This window comes from Cupressus sempervirens, chromosome 10, assembly GCF_028749045.1.
Source record: "Cupressus sempervirens isolate cs-2001-9-10 chromosome 10, ASM2874904v1, whole genome shotgun sequence".
NCBI classification, from domain to species: Eukaryota; Viridiplantae; Streptophyta; class Pinopsida; order Cupressales; family Cupressaceae; genus Cupressus; species Cupressus sempervirens.
In genome coordinates, this window is record NC_143127.1 from 85,505,623 (window position 1) to 85,524,384 (window position 18,762).

General features: G+C 35.6%; 1 protein-coding gene across 3 annotated transcripts in view; it reads right to left on the reverse strand.

Annotated features, from left to right (window-relative positions):
- The window catches only part of LOC149532698 (protein transport protein SEC23 E-like), a 70,580-nt gene that overhangs the window by 40,920 nt on the left and 10,898 nt on the right, over positions 1 to 18,762 (reverse strand). For all 3 annotated transcript variants that reach the window (XM_089804357.1, XM_089804356.1, XM_089804355.1), the window contains exon 3: positions 9,079 to 9,240. In XM_089804357.1, coding sequence (XP_089660483.1) covers positions 9,079 to 9,240 — 162 coding nt within the window. The remainder of the gene's footprint in view (positions 1 to 9,078; positions 9,241 to 18,762) is intronic.

The window sequence follows — 18,762 nt, forward strand, 5'->3', positions numbered from 1 at the left end:
TGTCACTGTGAAAGACATTTGGTATTTGGGAGAATGTGGAGAGCATACAAGTTGTGGGTAGATGTTATGAGCTTTCATGCGTGTGTTGTATTGAAGAGAGTGTGACTATCGTAACTGTAAGTTCAAAATTATCAAAGGTGAAGATATTGTTATTTTAAGGAATTTTGAAGTTGAATCTGATTCTTTTAGAAACCAAGCTCATGTTCCTTCTGTGCAATATATATTGACTCACCAACAATACAGTTCTAAGTGAACAAATGGTACAGTTGTCCTTGCTTGTATGGATGCAGAAAACATGAGTGGCATGAATATTAGCGTGGGTATCAGACTGTATAAAGATGTGTAAGGTGAACAAACAGTGTATTCACAAGGTTGCTGAGATTTTACATCTTCTGTATAACCATGTTTGAAAGGGAAATCCAGCCTGTATCCTTCATTGTGACTGTTTGAACGGGGAATAAGAACTATTGATTCCTAAAGAAACACATTTCTTTGCCATATCTAGCAGCAATATGAATTTAGAGCAGTAATAAAGAATTAATACAAAATTTGGCATGTGCTTCCTTCTATTACAGAATGGTCAAGATGTAGACCAATGCTATTGGAGGAATCTGTGCTGCTTCATAGCATATCCAGACTGTTGGACAAGCACCTCTTCAAACATTGTTCTAGGTTATAACGCTTATTTTGCTCTAGTTTATAAATTTGAAAGATAGACATCTATTAAATGTGTGTGAGAGAATCTTTATCCTTTCAAGATTTTCCTGATGTTACAATGGTGCTTGTAAAAGCAAATAATGATTATTATTTATTTATTAAAACAAGTGATCTGTCTATGCACTGAAGAAACAAGTATCCATGGGGGATGCAAAGACAAGCATAGAATACAAGAAGAGTTCCCTATGCGAAAACATTTTGCCTCAAAGCATGAGCCTTATTCAAGAATTATTTATGCCCTGTGAATAGAATCAGGCTGGGTTGAGTCGACTTTCATACTTGCTTTGAATGGAATCATTTCAATCTACATACCATTGTGACCTCTAGCATGGGATTTGCAAACAAATTCAGCGTATTTGGAACGAGTCGCTACTGCCTGGAAATTATTAGAAGTTTTCAAATTCACTGCCAGGTATTCTTACTGTAGCTGATCACACCTCTGTGTTGAAATTTGGTCCCATGGGGGCAAGGGAATTATGTGCTCTGCAAAAGATTATACCTTTGCAATTGCAAGAAAATGTATCCCATATTTCAACTGCTACTTTATTACCTAGTTGCCGGTGTAAAAACCAAATTGGTATTCAATTTTAGAGTCTTCCTCTGCTCTTTGGAATCAAGCCTGGAGTCTTTCAGTTTCCTGGTTGGGGAAAAATAACTCTTCTCTGGGTCATAATATCTCTACCTATAAGTCTAGGAATATTAGCATGAAGGAATGAAGATCCTTGCTTCTGTTCTAAGTACTGCAATATAATTTCAACCATGGTTACACCGCCCTGGGAGACGAGGGACAGGGGAACAAGTTTCCGAGATGGGGGGATAGAGGGGCCTTGATTTGGCGACAGCGAGGGTATGGCAGGGCGCCGGCGGCGGGGAACAGGGGGGTGGTGAAGGGAGCAAGGGTGTATATACCATACATATGGTACTTAAAATGCTAGTTATGAAAAGATGTACTACAATTATACAATATAAGATACAAAGATGTAAAAAAACTTAAACATTGAACATTGCATTGAAGTTTTCAACTGGAACATCATGATTCATGATCAAATGACAAACAAACAATGAACATTGAACATCAGCAAATAATATATATTTGTCTATATGTCAGTCTCCAGATCAATAGTATGAGTATCTAGATTCTACGATCTAATAGTAATCAATGATCATACAAGTCATGACATAAAGATGATTACAATAAGTATCATGTGCCATGAATCATGATATCAAAATAAATATATAATGCAAACAACAACTACAAGTCTCCAAGTGTCCAAATCAAAATGTCAAATCAATGATCAATGATCATCCCCTAACGGCTGGAAGTTGAAACTCATCGCCACTAGAACTATCAATCTCTCCAAGATCAAGAGCCGAAAAGGAAACACCAACTAGCCCTATGGCTGAAACTAAAGCATCCTCCTCATCAATATGCGATGGCTCCTCAAGCTCTACATCCCATCGTGATGCTGGAATCTCCTTGTACAAGTTGTCTTGCGGTCATCGATACGCAACACACTGTGTACAGCCACTAGCTTCTCTACTCTTTGAGAGGTAAGTCTATTCCTCTTAAGAGAGTGGATGAAGCTGTATGTAGACCAATTCCTCTCAATGAAGGAGACTTTCTGGCATCCCCCTGCAATGAAGGAGACTCCTTCGCATCCCCTCGCACCCCCACAATTGGAGACGTCTTGCCATCTCCGATGACATTGGCGCACTAAGTGGTGCCGCCCAAAACGCCGAGACACCGTCCCCTCGTGGGACGTCCCCGTCTCTAAGACGGCCCAATTTTTTTTTTTTTTGGGTGGGGGGGACGTAACCCCATGTTACACTGCTTTCAATTAACTTCAACATTGGATCGTGGCCGATGTGTAGATGTTCATTTATTTGATAGAACTAAGGAAAATTGACTCCAAATATGATACTTGCTTCAAACTGTTGTCCATAATATTATGAGAATCAGGGTCCATTACCAGCACAGAGGGTTTGGCTTCTTCAATCTCTTAATTGCCGTGACAAGAAAGAATCCACTTGATCACCAAAGGATATATATTATACGGTTCCAAGAATTGGCTAAAGTGAAGCATTTTGCAAAGTCATTTCCTATAAATAGAACATATGGGAATTTAGTTCTAACAGAGGCATTAAATAGTGTGGTGTGCTCAGCAAACTATCGTGAGTGTGATATGAATTTGCAAGGAGTATCATACATATAAAGAGATAAGTATTGCATAATGTTCATGAATTTTTTATGCAGTCATTAACTCATGCAATTGTATTGTATTGGTATTTCTCTTTGAGATAAGTTGATTATATGAACCATAAGTAATCTCTCAAGAACAAATTACTTCCAGGACGATTCAAGGAGCATAAGAATGATAAGAGATCGCAAGAGACATAGCTTGCCTGCCTTAAAAATAAGTTCATAGAATCCTATTTGTTTCTTCAAGAGGAGTAATTAGCATTCAAAGGGAGTTTTACAAACTATTAGAGGCAATCCTGGATGAGGAGGTTAAAAGGTTGATATTAGATTTAGGGGGGGTTATACATTTCATTAGAAGTAACCTTGGATGAGGAGGTCCCAAGGTTGATACCTGTTTCTTCAAGAGGAGGAATTAACATTCAAGGGAGTTTGACAAACTATTGGAGGCAATCCTAGATGAGGAGGTTAGAAGGTTGATATTAGATTCAAGTGGAGTCTGACATTTCATTAGAAGTAACCTTGGATGAAGAGGTCAAAAGGTTGATAGTTGTTTCAAAGGAGCCACATCATCATGAGGATTTGCTAATGCATTCTTTCTATTAGACAAGTTTGAGGTGCAAGCCCTTGTAGCATTTTACTCTCAGATAGAGAAATTTGAGGTGTCAACCCTTGTAGTATTTTTCTCTGAGACGGAGAAATTTGAAGTGTCATCCCTTGTAGCATCTCTCTCAAACAGACAAATTTGAGGAGTCATCCCTTGTAGCATTTCTCTCTGAGACCAAGAAATTTGAGGTGTCAGCCCTTGTAGCATTTTTCTCTAAGATATTTGACGTATCAGCCCTTGTATGCATTTTTCTTTGAGATGGAGAATTTTGAGGTATGCCCTTGTATGCAATTTTCTTTGAGAAACATGAATTTGAGGTATCAGCCCTTATTAATGCATTATTCTTTGTGAAGTAAAAGTTTGAGGTGAGAGCCCTTATTCCACCCTCTAGGAGTAGCTATGGTGGATCCACCCTCTGGGAATAGCCATGGTGAAGATCATGTGAGTGACTCCATGACTAAACACGTGTGTTGAGTAAGCCTCTAGGAGTAGCTATAGTGTCAAAGAATTGTCAACTATGAATCTCAAAAGGTACTGAAAGAACAAACTTGATTCATCTGACAAACATAAAATCACGAGTCATTTTATTGAAATGATAATTTGTTGGTATTCAATTAGTTTTTACAAAGAAAACAAAGGCTCCCTAAATAAGAAAATACAAAGACAATGTTTCTAAGAGAAAGAATCATTAACTGAGAACTGAAATAGAAGTATACTGAACTATCTAACTAACTAGATACATTTAGTGACCAGATACATTAACAAGTAGAATCAAGAAAGTATACAGGATCAGTGGAAACTGTCAATGACAGTCATCATAGTTAGTGGAGAACTTGTTTATTTTCTTTTGATCTTAACCAAATGTGATCAATAAATGTTTAAATGGAGTTTATTTAAGTATAATCCACCCAATTATGTTACCAATACCTTGTTGAAGAATTGATTTGTTTAATGTATTGACCTTACTGTCACTAATCAGAGACAAATTGAAGTTACGGGTCTGATTGTAAGTAAAGGTTCTCTAATAATTGAGGACTGCGATCAGAACATGAAGCATGTCTTAATGTGGATTGGTTTGGGAGTATTGTTATTGTTCTAATGAAGGGAACTAATGAGTTTTGTACACAGACAGTACAGTGTGGACAGCCGATAGAAACAATTGAAGTGCTATGGTGGAATGGTCCAAATGAGGGATCCTCTAATCTGGGAGCTAATATTTGTTGTTGATTGATAATTTGATAATAATGTTGGTTGCCAGTGTTCATTTAATGAATGATGTTTCTGATCCAAGACCTAATAGATCTATCAGTCTTATTGATCAATGATGTGAAAGATTCCTTAGAATGGATAAATGGAATAATGTGTTCCTTAAAAGCAATATATGGAAATGTTAAGAAGTGGCCAGTTAATTGATTGCATTCTTGTAATATATCGGATAATGATTTGTATCCTAGATGGATAGAGGGGCCTAATGATATGTTGATAAGGAAGATTGCTTATGTGATTATGCCTCTAATGTGTTGGATATGTAGGGTTGGTGCCTTAATCTCCATGGTTGATTTAAGAATTGAGGATTTGTTCCATGATGCTCTGCATCAGATATTCTATGAGATGTCCTTCCAATCTTCACCAGCACAAGCTTTTGGGGCATTTCTTTGCCCTTCATTGTTGTTTGTTAGTGACACACTGCTTTATTCATCCTACATGCTTTTATTGATTTGATTATAGGTTTCTTTCTTCCTAGAACTTTCCACTGTTAACTATTATAACCTCTTTCGATACCTCTTTCTGCAATAGAAATGGCCCCCTATAGAGCATTGCCCAAGCTTAAATTGGTGTCCAACATCCTTTCATGGAAAGCGTCATCAAGCTTACCATTAGATATTCTGAGAAAGATATGATATGCATATATTTATGCTTTTTTATGTAAATTGCCTTGTCTAGTGTTTAACTTTGAAATCGACTCAACTAGTTAGTCTATATGATATGCATATACTTATGTTTTATTATGTGCATTGCCTCCTCTAGTGTTTTAGCTTTTGAAATTGAAATTATTAATTAATCTATCAGCATCTCCATCATTCCCATAAAAAAGGAGACTACTAGAATGTTAAAATCTTCAAGCTAGCAGAGATTCTAATATATTCAAGCAACTCAAAACCTTTGCCTGCAACCCCTAAGCCAAGAATGAATTTTATGTGGGTTGCCTCATTTAGAATTTTAATATTCTAAAACCAATTCAATTATTCATTCTACTAATATCGCCATCATCTTCCTCCCATCAAAAAGGAGATTAGTCGAATCATAAAATCTTCAATTAGGTAGACATCAAGCCACTTAAAATATTTACCTGCGACCTCTCAAGAATCACAATAGGACTTATGTCTTTTTCTCCCTCCAAGTGAAATAGTTTTGGGTGTTGTGTTTTTTGAGAACTAAGCATAGAAATATGATTACTTGTATGGATAACTCAAGAGAGGTCATTACCACCTTTGATATTATCCAAAAGAAATGTGCTGAGCCTATTTTTTGAGAACCAGTTGTTTTCATAAACCAAGCACCATTGTAATGGACATGTTTGTCATTACAATCACTAGCACATATGGTGAGAACTTGGCTACTCTCCATTCACACCCTTGATTACCTATTTTCTCTCCAAGAAGAAGATTTGTCAATCATGAATCTCAAAAGGTACTGAAAGGAGAAATATGATCCATCTGACAAACATCAAATCATGAGTCATTTTGTTGAAATGATAATTTGTTGTTATTCAATAAGTTTTTTTCCAAAGGAAACAAAGGCTCCCTAAATACGAATATCTAAAAGAAGGAATCGTTAACTGAGAACTGAAATAGAAATATACTGAACTATCTAACTAACTATATACATTTAGTGACCAGATACATTAATTAATTGACTTTTAAAAGGTAAATAATACAATAATATTATAATAGACTCCCTTAATGGTCAATTTATTAACAGAGCACACTACAAAAGATTGATTCTGCAAGTCATTTGGCCACGAATGCATAGAAGATGTTGGGTAACAAAACAATTGTCCCTCTCTTTATCCAAAATCACCGAGATCAACTTCAAAAAGCTTCAAAACTCTTAAAAACAACAATATATAGCAAAACCAACGAACACCAGTAAACTTTGGTACATTTACAAGAACAATGTTTGCCTTTGGAACCCGGGGTATGACCCAAAACACTTCGCAAGAAACAAAAAGTTTATTAAAAAAAATTGTCAAAACAGTATGCCAAAGACATCATGAATTTGTGAAAAATCATCAAAAACTTTCATTTTGAAGGAAAAATGCAAAAAAACTCATGATTTAAGAAAATTGATAAAAACCCATCATGATTTTTTGAGGAAAAAAAATCAAAAAGCTGCCAATATGTTTTATGGAAAAAAGAAAGGATATTAGAAAAAACATAATGATTTTTTTGTGGGAAATTCAACAAAACACTCTATGACATGAACTTGTTGCTAAGACCCTCCCTAGTACTACAAAACTTCTAGATATGACCAAGTTCATCATAATCCTTGCAACATGATGTTGGGTAACAAAGGAATCCCTCCCTTTATCCAAAATCACCACAATCAGCTTCAAAAAAATTCAAAACTCTAAAAAATAACAATTTTGCCAAATATCATTAAAAGTAGCAACACCCTCAAACAACAGCGAATCCTGGTACATTAGTAGGAACAATGTTTGCCTTTGAAACCCAAGGCACAACCCAAAACACTTTGCAAGAAGCTACAGTCCTACTAAAAAAACATCAAAACATTTTGCCAAAGACAACACGAGTTTAGGAAAAATTCATCAAAAACTTTTTTTTTAAATGATAAAACCACCAAGATTTTTTATGGAAAAAGATTGGAAAACCCAGCGTCATTTATTTGTTAAAAAATACAAAAAACATCATGATTTTTTGTGGGAAAAATCAACACAACACTCAATGACATGAGCTTGTCGCTAAGACCCTCCCTGGTACTACTACAAAACTTCTAGATATGACCATGTTCATCATTATCCTTGCAACATGATTTTGGGTAACAAAGCAATCCCTCCCTTTTTCTAAAATCACCGAAATCAGCTTCAAAAAACTTCAAAACTCTAAAAAACAATGATTTTGCCAAAAATCATTAAAAGTAGCAATACCCACAAACACCATAAATCCTAGTACATTTTTAGGAACAATGTTTGCCTTTGAAACCCAATGTACATCCCAAAACACTTTGCAAGAAACCACAATTCGATTAAAAAATAAGTCATCAAAACATTTTGCTAATGACACAACAATTTTGTGAAGAAATCATCAAAAACTTTAATTTTCATTTTGAGGGAAAAATGGAAAAACCACAAGATTCTTAAAAAATTTGATAAAACCCATGACAAATTTTTTGTGGGAAAAATTAAAACAAAATTCCATCATGATTTTTTTGTGGAAAAGATTGGAAAACCCACCATGGTGGTTTATTTTTGGAAAAAATTTAGAAAAATCATCATTATTTTTTGTGGGAAAAAATATCAACAAACCACATCCATTATTTTTTATGGAAAAAAAGAATCCCCTCCATCTATGACCAAAAGTGTAAACCCAAGAACACAGCAAACAAAACCTCCAAAAAACAGAATTCTGAGACAGAAAACCCTCACACTTGGTAGAAAAACCTTCCAAGTCTGCAAAGACAACCTTCAAATTCTTCATAGATTTGCAATATTAAAAACCCCAATTTGAAACCTTCAATCTTTATTACAACATTGAGAAAAAAAACTTATAAAAATTGTCTGAACATTTGTTAAAAGCTTATGGAGTTTTATTCTAGGTATGGAACCACGAAAACTAAACTATGTGCTTTAACACCATGAAATAATAATAGATTGATATTCAATCAGTTATTACAAAGGAGATGAGGGCTCCTTAAATAAGGAAATATAAAGACAATGTTTCTAAAAGAAACAATCGCTAACTAAGAACTGAAATAAAAATATACTAAACTGACTGACTAGATACATCTAGTGACCTGATACATCTGCATTTAGTGACCAGATATATCTGCAGATGCATTAAGTGACCAAATATATTAAGTGACTTTAAATGACCATTTTGAGATAAACAATACAATAGTAATCTGATATGTATTGGCACTTTTGTGGCAAATGACAAGGACATTGACCCTACTTATTACCCTGATTCTGATACTGTGGCAAATAGAGATTTATTATTCGGGCAATCAAAAAGAAAAATCTGCAAGGTGGTTAAGAAAGCCATTAAAGCATTGATTCGCAATATATTTGTAAGAAAAAAAAACCCTTCTTCATAAGAAAATAAAACATATCCATGTGCATTTGTCAATATTTAAGTCATTGAAGAAAGCACTGAAGACCCAATTTATAAAAACAAAGAAAGTAGGAGTGTGAATACTTAAGAAATGTTATATTGCACTTATTTGAATAGAAATGCACAATAGTTCTGGAAACAAAGATGATGAGCACCGATTTCCACATTTATGGAACTAAAAGCATTTGAAAATTGAATATACAGACCTGGTCAAGAGCAGACGCAAAGAGATCCAAAACATGGCCTTGGTTAACAAGTTGTTTGGCAAGGTTTTCATAAAATTTTACAGCCTTGTGATAGTGTGGAGCTGCATCCTTGTCCAGGTCCTTGTGTGATCGAACAGGCTCGGAAAGATCTCTAGACACAATCTGCAAACCAAAAATGTGCCAAGGAAACAAAAACATTAGAACTTGGGATGTGCCAAAAAATCATATAACGCTATTAGATAATTAAAATTATATTTTCACAATTATAATTAGAATTTAGAAAAATTGACTACATGCATGATGATTAACATAACATGTAAAGGAAGGCCTGCTAAATGAAATAGTTCAACCTAATATATGTTTTTTTAATATGCAACATAACACCTCAGTGCCCCTACACTAACATAATTGGATTTCTCAGAACAATTGCATAAATCACCAAAAGGGAAACCATGTAAATCCCTTTGTAGATAAGATTTTAGGGCTTCAGGCAATTAAACCCTGTAATTTAAAAAGACTAAGGTTAGAATACAAATAGTTAATGCTAGGAATCAATTAAATATAAACTTGTTATTAGAAATATTTTCTGTGGTAGGCTATCTCAAAAATTGCTTTTATTCTGCATAAAACATGGATAGAAAAGAGAATAAGCAATTCACTTGAATGGCCATCCATTCTCCCTAAATACAAACATACCTAGCTTAATTGGGGTTCTTTTAAACAACCTTTCAATCGAAGGCAGAGGTATAGAGAACAGAAGAAATATTCCCAGTCATTTTCACTTTAATTTTCTTCCAGTCAATCTTCTAGTTTTTCCAATTATTTCCAGACACGCAACTTGAAGGCATGATGCAAACAAGCAATTCAGTAGGAAAGCTTTGACATCATTTTTGTATCAAATAAGCCACTCATTACCTTCTTCAAGACAAACCTTTGGTCTTTTTTTCCGAAAGGTAATGGGCAGAAGCCTAGAGTATTTATTATTATTTGTTGAGATTAATTATTACTATATATTAAGTTCGAGTAGACTCAAACCCAAGACCTCCCAAATGACAGGCTCACAATTTACCATGGTGTTGTAGGCTCTTGCCTAAGACAAACCTTTGGTCTTGCAGGTAGAGAAAATTAAGTAACCTTAAGGACCCAGAGTTTTGAGACCAAACACATTTTATGTGAACGTACAAGCATTCTTGAATAGCACTTGAAGGTTTATTAACGGATGGCCGGGGACGGCCAAGAGTCCCCAAGTTGTCTAGGGATTGCCAAGGAGTTCCTTGAGCATTTCAGGGACTTGTAGAAGTCTCTTATCTCTAGACAATCAAACAGTGTTTGTTTAAAACTTTTTTATGATATTTTTGCACAAAAATCAGATATATACATATATTTATGGCCGATTTAAGGACATTTTCAGATCATTTGCATAACTAATATGGGCATTTATGAGGGTTTATAGCTGCTATTGCTTACATATTTCTGATTATGTTGGCTACCCTGAATAAAAATCAGAAGTAGAGTTTCTATGTTGGTGTTTCCATGTTTGCAATTTATCTGGTGCCACTGTCATATAAATCCAGCAATTCATCGGGTCCAACTCTCATATGTATCCAACAATTCATTATCCAATTCCATTTCCAAATATGGTTAATTATAATTTATAAAGGTTTCATATTATCAGTTGTGAATGACAGTATCAAGGTCCATAAAATCAGTCATAATCAGCAGTCATATGTTAGTATTTAGTATTTGCAATTCTGCTAATTCACTAATTTACCAAAGTTTCATTTGGAATGTGATTCTTAAAAATCTTTTCATAACTAGTTTTTCTAGTACTATATGTATATCAGCGCCACCCGTACCCCCCACAACCCAACCCTCCAGCCCCCTCCACCATCCCTGAAATTAGGCCCTTTGTCCCCCCATCCCCAAAACCCATCCCCATGTCCTCAACAGGTGGTGGAACACTAAAAAATACCAAAAGAAAAATAACGGTTTGAAGATTAATTGCAACCTCCCAAGTATCCCAAACCTTCCTTCTTGTACAAGCTACAGCTCTTCACAACATTCAAATGCATAGAGGTTTAAGCACACTCTTCCCCTTTCATAAGTTAGATTTGTTTTTATTATTTGTGTAGCATATGATATCTCTTGGTTAAATGCTCCAGTCATTCTTGTTTAGTGTTCAGTAGGAAAGGTCAAAATTCAGTTATACAACTGCATTTTACAATTTTTAAGACAACAACATGTAACATGGACCATGATGCCTAAGTTGTTGCAAATATGAACAATGTGTTGTCTGATGTCAATGATAATCCGGAAGCTGAGTTTGGTATGGTCTTGTTTGTGACAGCTGATACAATATGAGAAGTATACATATGTATTGACATTGATGCATGGTGTTAGTTGGAAATGTGTGTAGATAGCATATCCAGGTGTTTCAGGTCTGTTCCAGAGCATTGGAAAAGTATTCAGGTTTATGCAGCTGAAAGTATGACTGTTCCAGTGAACAATCTGTAAGACACAGTTCCGTATTTTAGTCCGTATTGTGGCGCATTGATTCATACAATCTTGTGTTTGTAAAATGAAGTTGGTGGGTGTGAAAGGATGAAAGGATGTCAACTCTCAAGTTTTGTGTTGCCATTTGGCCCCCAGCTGTTTTGGTGTTATTCTGTGTATGAACCCTGCAGAGACAATGTACAAGTTTGTAGGAATGCTTTGCATTCCTCCACCTTCAATAGATTTTCTGTTGCGGTTCTTTGATTGATTTGTTGGTATAAGGTGATAGTCTTTTGTGCATCCTCAAATGTTGTAGAGGTCTGTACTAACTTTTGGGAATGTTTGGTTGGTGTGCATTAACAATTCTTTTGTTTGGAGCTGAATTAGGTTGTTTTGGTCAATACAGTAGCATGCTAATTGAAGGCGAAGATTTGGGAAGATGTGCCAACATGGTGTGATGCTTCACATGTCTTGTTTTCCATCCACGTGCATTGGAGAATAAATTTGGGGATGACTTGCACGATACATCTATCTAATTAGGCCAGCCTAATAGATGTTATTTGTGTCAAGGATGATATATAAAGGAAGAGGTCTTTTGGAAAATGATGAATGTAGCCAATATGATTGTGTGTGACATGTTGTATAAGTGCAATGGTGCAAATGTGTAAATAAGCAGCAATGAAGCCAATTTCAGATGCATAGAACAGTGAAATGTAATCAAAATTTTAGAAAATGTGATTCTCTTCAGTTCATAAAATCAATTGTATCTTGCCTTGAGAAAATGATCTTCGGTTTTTTGCAAATCCTCTGTATCTTTCTCTAAGGTTGTGTGCCTTGCCTGGAAGTCCAGATCAAAAGCAGTAAGCCTCCTTGGCCTTTGGCCTAAAACATTGTAATCAGTTTTCATACAGTAGGTGTGATTCTCACCATTATTTTTGCCATATTGATTTTTCCACATAAAAAATTTGGTGTCCTTGAGTGTTGCACTTTTGGTTTCAATTATTTACTACTGCATGTGTTAATTATGAATGCTTTGATAAAAGGTTAAGTTCTATTGCATGTTAATTCAATCCCCCCCCCACCCTCACCCCCGCGCTTCTTTTCTCAGCACCCAAAAGTGTTCAGCATAAGTTGGATTATAATGCATCTTGCAGATTTCTGCACATCATGTCCACATCCTAGACAATGACATTCATCTTTTGGTGTCAGGTCCCTCTCAATCTGTCAATTACAATTCTGAATTGAGTTTTTTAATTTAATTCACATTGTTGTAATGAAGCATTCTTTGCAACCCAACTCTCTTTATTTTCTCTATACTATTTGTTTAAGCAGGATGGAGATTTTATCTAGAAAAGATCTGTTTTCTATTTGCATACTAGATATTAAATTTATAAATCAAAAGTACAAAAACATTCCACACCATAAAAATCTTTTCTGGATAGATTGAGATTAGTTGTAATCCTTAAGACACTTAGGTAAGTAAAACAACTTTCTCCCACTTTACAACTCACACCTAAAGTAAATGTATGTGAGTAAAGCATAGCCAGATTCATTTGAGTAGCATCTAGGTTTGTTTATGTAAAAAAAAATCATCAACATCTCAGATCACACATTGTAATCCATCAACAAGATGTAAGAGAATGCAAGAGATGCACAAAGAATGCCAAATGAATTTTACACAATCAAAAACAGAAGCTACTCAAATGAATTTTAATGGATTGTGGAAATCTAGTAACACTGCTAGCTAGATTCATTGTATTCAAAGAATGTCGATAAAAAAATTTATTTACATCTTTGTGAAGAGAGCTACAAAGATTATCAAAGTCATTTCAAACATCAAATTTTCAAAACAAAATCAAATTTGAATTTTTTTCACTTTAAAATCTTAATGCATTACTTTTGTTTAATTTGTTTGTACATGTGAAACCCTTTGGTTAGGGTTTCGTGCTTGATGGATAGAGGACATACCTCAATTGAATACATCTATAAGGACATTAAAAACGGAAATGGTGACTATCTAAAACTACAAAAGGGATGTTAGACACAAAATTGATCTCAATTACAAAAGCATTGATCGATGAAACAATTCAACTCCACCAGCCCATTCATGCAATAAGGTACTACCTCAACCCAAGATTTTCTTGTCAAGTTCCTTTATAAAATTTAATAGGGAGGTTACAACAGACCTTTAAACATGCATCGAGAGGATGACACCTAAGGTTGAGGTGATGAGCTTGATTATTCAAGAGCTGCAAAATTACAAGTTGGCTAGGAGGAGAATTTTCTCTAGCACTACCATGATCCACACAAACACCACATGATAAAAATCTGTAATCTTTAAATTTAACACTTCATGGAATTAAAAAGTTTAAATAACTGCAAGTTGTGGTGGTAAGATTCAGATGAAAATACTCCAAATATTCAAAAGCTGGCCTTTTGAATTTTGTATCAACATTGCAGTGATTCTAAATAGGAGAGCAACTATAATTTGTATAAGAGCATTATGTGAAGAAAATAAATTCAAGAGCTGCAAAATTACAAGTTGGCTAGGAGGAGAATTTTCTCTAGCAATACCATGATCCACACAAACACCACATAATAAAAATCTGGAATCTTTAAAATTATCACTTAATGGAATTACAAACTTTAAATAACGGCGAGTTGTGGTGGTAAGATTCAGATGCAAATACTCCAAATATTCAAAAGCTAGCCTTTTGAATTTCGTCTCAACGTCATAGTGCTTCTAAATAGGAGAGCAACTATAATTTGTATAAGCGCACTATGTGAAAAGAACAATGAATTGTCTCAATGATCTATTTTTGTGCAATACAACATTCACCTTCACACATGAGCCTATAGACTTGGATAAGACTTATCCATACAGAGTGTAGTGTACAAAGGTAGAGAACACCCCATGGTTTACAAATGGTAGGATTATTGACTTCAAGGAGCAAGCTATAGATGATGTAGCTATAATGAAAGTAGAAAACAGTGGATTGAGTGACATCATTGCAAATATACTACACAGGAGGCAGAAGAGGAATCACTGCCATATAATTCCACTATGGAGCCGTAACCTTTTAATATGAGAGTGGTGATGTAGAACAACAAAGAGTAGACCTTCACCCCAGTTTTTCACTAGAATGGAGAACAGGAAATTGTATATTGTTGTAACTTGCACAAATAAGCAGTTTATAGTGATGATTTTCAATGACTATAATCACATATTCATAATATATATCATAGTTGCTGGTTGGCAATTGCATTTGTATCATGATGTGATAGTATAATCTTTTTGTATTTAAACATAATAGAAAACATTTCGTAATTAAAGTATTTTTCAAATTGATGAGGCTTTGCCAGGTTGCTGAGTCCAGGTCAGATTTGACTCTGCCAAATTTTTGTCAAGTTTCAGTAACTGAACTGCACCATAGAGAACCTCATATTGAGCACAAAGGAATTAGGGGTGCTCCTATCAAGAAAGCACTAAAAGTTAATGACTAATCTAAAATTCCTTTAGGATTAATTTAAAATCAAAAAAAGAACAAATTGATTGTTATAAAGATGTAATAAACAAATTATCTATAGAAATGTGTGATTGAGTTATTCAAATGTTGCTCAAGGAGTGAGTTAGTAGATTAGGTGTAACAATGGTTTGAAAAGTTGAGTTTTAATGTCTACAGCAGTAAGATATTGGAAAAGGAAAGGAATTATACCGCACTATCATTGTTTGCAAAGGATTTGGTTGTGCAAGGGAAGTATAAATAGTAAAGGAGAGAGCAGCTATGATTTTGGAATATCAAAATCCATCAAGAAGAAGCTAGGGTAGAAAAAAGAATGATGTACTGCAGAAAAACAAGTAAAGGAGAGAGCAGCCAAGATTTTAGAATATCAAAATCCATCATGAAGAAGCTGGGGGAGAAAAATGAATGATCTAATGCAGAAAAATCAAGGTGGACAAATTCAACCTTGCATTAAAGAAATGTATCTCACATAGTTAGCATATAGAGAGGAATATTTACAAAGAAATGTTTGAGGAGACGCACGGAGCAAGATTTGTCAAGGAAACGTGTTACGGAAATTTTTCCCCAAACTGAAAAAAAAAAAATTTATAAAATAGACCTTTAGAATTAAAAGGGAGATAGAACATAAAAGTCATTATGACCCTTTAGTTAAAAACGTGGATATTAATGAATATTTTAATAGATTCCTTTTGTAAAAGAGGATTAATTATCAAAGGATTGGTAATGCTACAAAGATGCAAATTTTTGGCCATTTGCATGTGAGACATTGATCTTGTTGTCAGCCAAAGGTCTTCATCCATCACGTTCCTCGTATACAAGAACATGGCTAAAGGTTTCAGATCATTTTGGATCCCCATGATTAAGTTTGCTGATTTGTAAAAGTGGTGTACCAAGATCTGCTCAACTGCTATTTTTCCTTTGGGTTCTAAATTTAAAATATAAATATATATAGATTAACAATAAATAAATAATTTATAATTTTATTAATAACTGAGAGATGTAAATTAATTGATATATAATTTGAAAATATACTTATTTCAGGCATAGGCCTGTAGTGCTGCGGTTGCTGCTTCTCTTTGTAATAGAAAGATCTTGTGTTTGATTCCCGAAATGGGAGCTTAAATAAACTTAATATTAAAAAATATATACTTATTTCTTGAATTAGTTGATACTAAGTACAAAATAGATATATTAAACAAATAAAAACAAATGATGTAGAAATACGTATGTGAGCATGTGTCTACATCTGTGTTAAGTATGTATATATCATAGTTCAAAAACTCACAAGTCAAAAACCTTGGCAAGCTAGTCACTAATGAGCTTTTTGCAAAACTTCCAAGGAGAATTTATTAAAACCCATAATAAACTCACTAAAAACTCAAGATTTTTACATGTTAGGAATGTAATTGACATCGACTAGCAATGATTTAGGGCATGCAACATATGACAACTGAAGGGCCATCCCAAAAAAAAAACAGTGTTCTGAGATGTTTTAAATTTTAATAAACAAGAAAGTGCCAAACAAATAGTTTTACCCGTAAGGGATAAAATTGGGAAAATAGCTGCGCCATGAAGGTTTGTGCTCTTTCAAAGGCATTGAGGGTGTTTCCCATAAAACATCACAAGGGGTACTACCCTTCAACCTTGTTGGAGGCACTGCCCCCAAACCCCCATATGAGGGATGCCACTCCTCAACCTCAATGTGATCCACACTACTAAGCCCCCACTAGATATTGTGATCTCTTGTCCCATAAGAAACTTGATTATAATAAAAGGGTAAGGAGGAAGTTCAATATAACTCTTGAGAGTGATTACCCTACTTGGTAAAAAATCCTTTCAAATGAGGCAACTTCTACATATGACATGTTTAGTGGAAGTGGCATTGTATTTTATTTAGAGTTTGCTCTCATTTTTCGAGTATGGTATTTCCCATAGCAGCAAAAATCATTTGGGAAATTGATTGGCAAAACAAAAGCATGAGATTCTTTTTAAAAATTGGAATAAAAACAGAAAAATTTGGATTATAAAAATATTGTAGAAAAGGAGGACTTAGAATTTGGGATGTCGAACGCTCTGCAACTCGAGCCAGGGCATCCGAGCCCTAGCTCTGTCTGATATTCTCCGGGCTGCATAGGTGGGTGTTTGGAGTCTGCAGGGTAAGGATTGGGGATCACGCAAAAGATTCAGCCCTTCTATTTGCATAAACCCCAGTTGTGTCCTGTGTGGAAGACTTCGCTATTGTTGGAGGCCCTACAAGCCCACGGCCTGTGTCTCTTCTCTTTTGTGTGGGGCGGGAGGATTGAAGGGGTGCAATTGGGTGTTGCGAGCGGTTTTGAAACAAGGTGGGGGGAGGATTCCCTCTCCCATTTCTTGGAGCTCATTTTTTTTGGCATTATGGCTGACTCAAAGGGTGAGATGTCAGTGAGGAGCCCTCACTTGGACTTTCGGGCAGCGATAGGCCCAAAATTTTCAAATCAAGGGATGAAGACCTTTGATAATAATTTGTTTGCTCCGAACTCCGAGATTGCTGATTTGGGGTTATCTAATGGCTCAAGGATTACGAAGACTAACGGTTGTCTCGAGAGGTGCAAGGAGAGGCCAAAATTGGTCATTCCAGTTGAGATGATTGCTGAAGATGTTGAGTATTATTCACATCACTCCTTATATTGTAAGTTTTTGGGGATGAGGGTTTCCCTGCAATTTTTGGAAGTTTGGGCCTAGAGGACTTCGGAGCCGGAGAGGGAAATGGGGATAATGTTGTTGGCAAACAATTATTTCATGGTTACTTTTAATTGCACTGCTGATCGCAATCGGGTATTTGAGGGTGGTCCTTATTTTCATAATAAGGTAGGGTTATTTATCAAGCCATGGCATGCTAGTTTCAACCTCGTAGAGGAGCTTCCAAATCGTGTCCCGGTGTGGGTTCGCTTACCGAGGTTCACGATGAAATGTTGTCGAGAGGATGTGCTGCACCTTTTGGCCTCAATGCTTGGAAATCCTATTGGGACTTCATCGCAGACTTTGGGTAAAAAGGTAATGACTTTTGCATGCATTTGCGTTGAAATTGATCTAAGTGAGCCTTTGCCCGATGCAATAGAGATGTGTGCAAGTTCTTATTCTTGGGTGCAGCATTTGGACTATGAAACTCTTCCTTTTCATTGTCGGCTTTGTCAAGAATATGGCCATTTGCAGCGAAGACGCCCAAGGTACAAACCTAGGGAGTCCCAACCTTCACAACCTGTGAGCAATCTTCCTAAATCAGATAAAGGGAAGAGCATTTCTCCTGATGAGGTAGGAGCTTCTGATGGTTTCGCCCCGGTCAAAGCTCGAAATCGGAACAAGGGTCAAAAGAGACCTTTAAAAGAAAGGCATGATGATGGTACCTTCAATAGATTTGAGGTTTTGGATGAGCTCAACCAAGAGGAGGTAAACTCGGGTTTGATCAACTTGGATCAAGGGCTTGTGGGCTTAGCTCAAGAGGATCTTGTTTATAATTCTTCTATGGATCCACAAGGGGATGATTGTCAACACTTGGAAGCTGATCAGCAAAGGGGGACTTTTGAGGTGCAGGAACCCTTGGCCATTGTTACAACAACAAGAGTGGATTTTTCGCCTATTGGGCGGAACATTGGTTCAGACTTGGCTGCTAAGATCAAGCCGCCTCCCA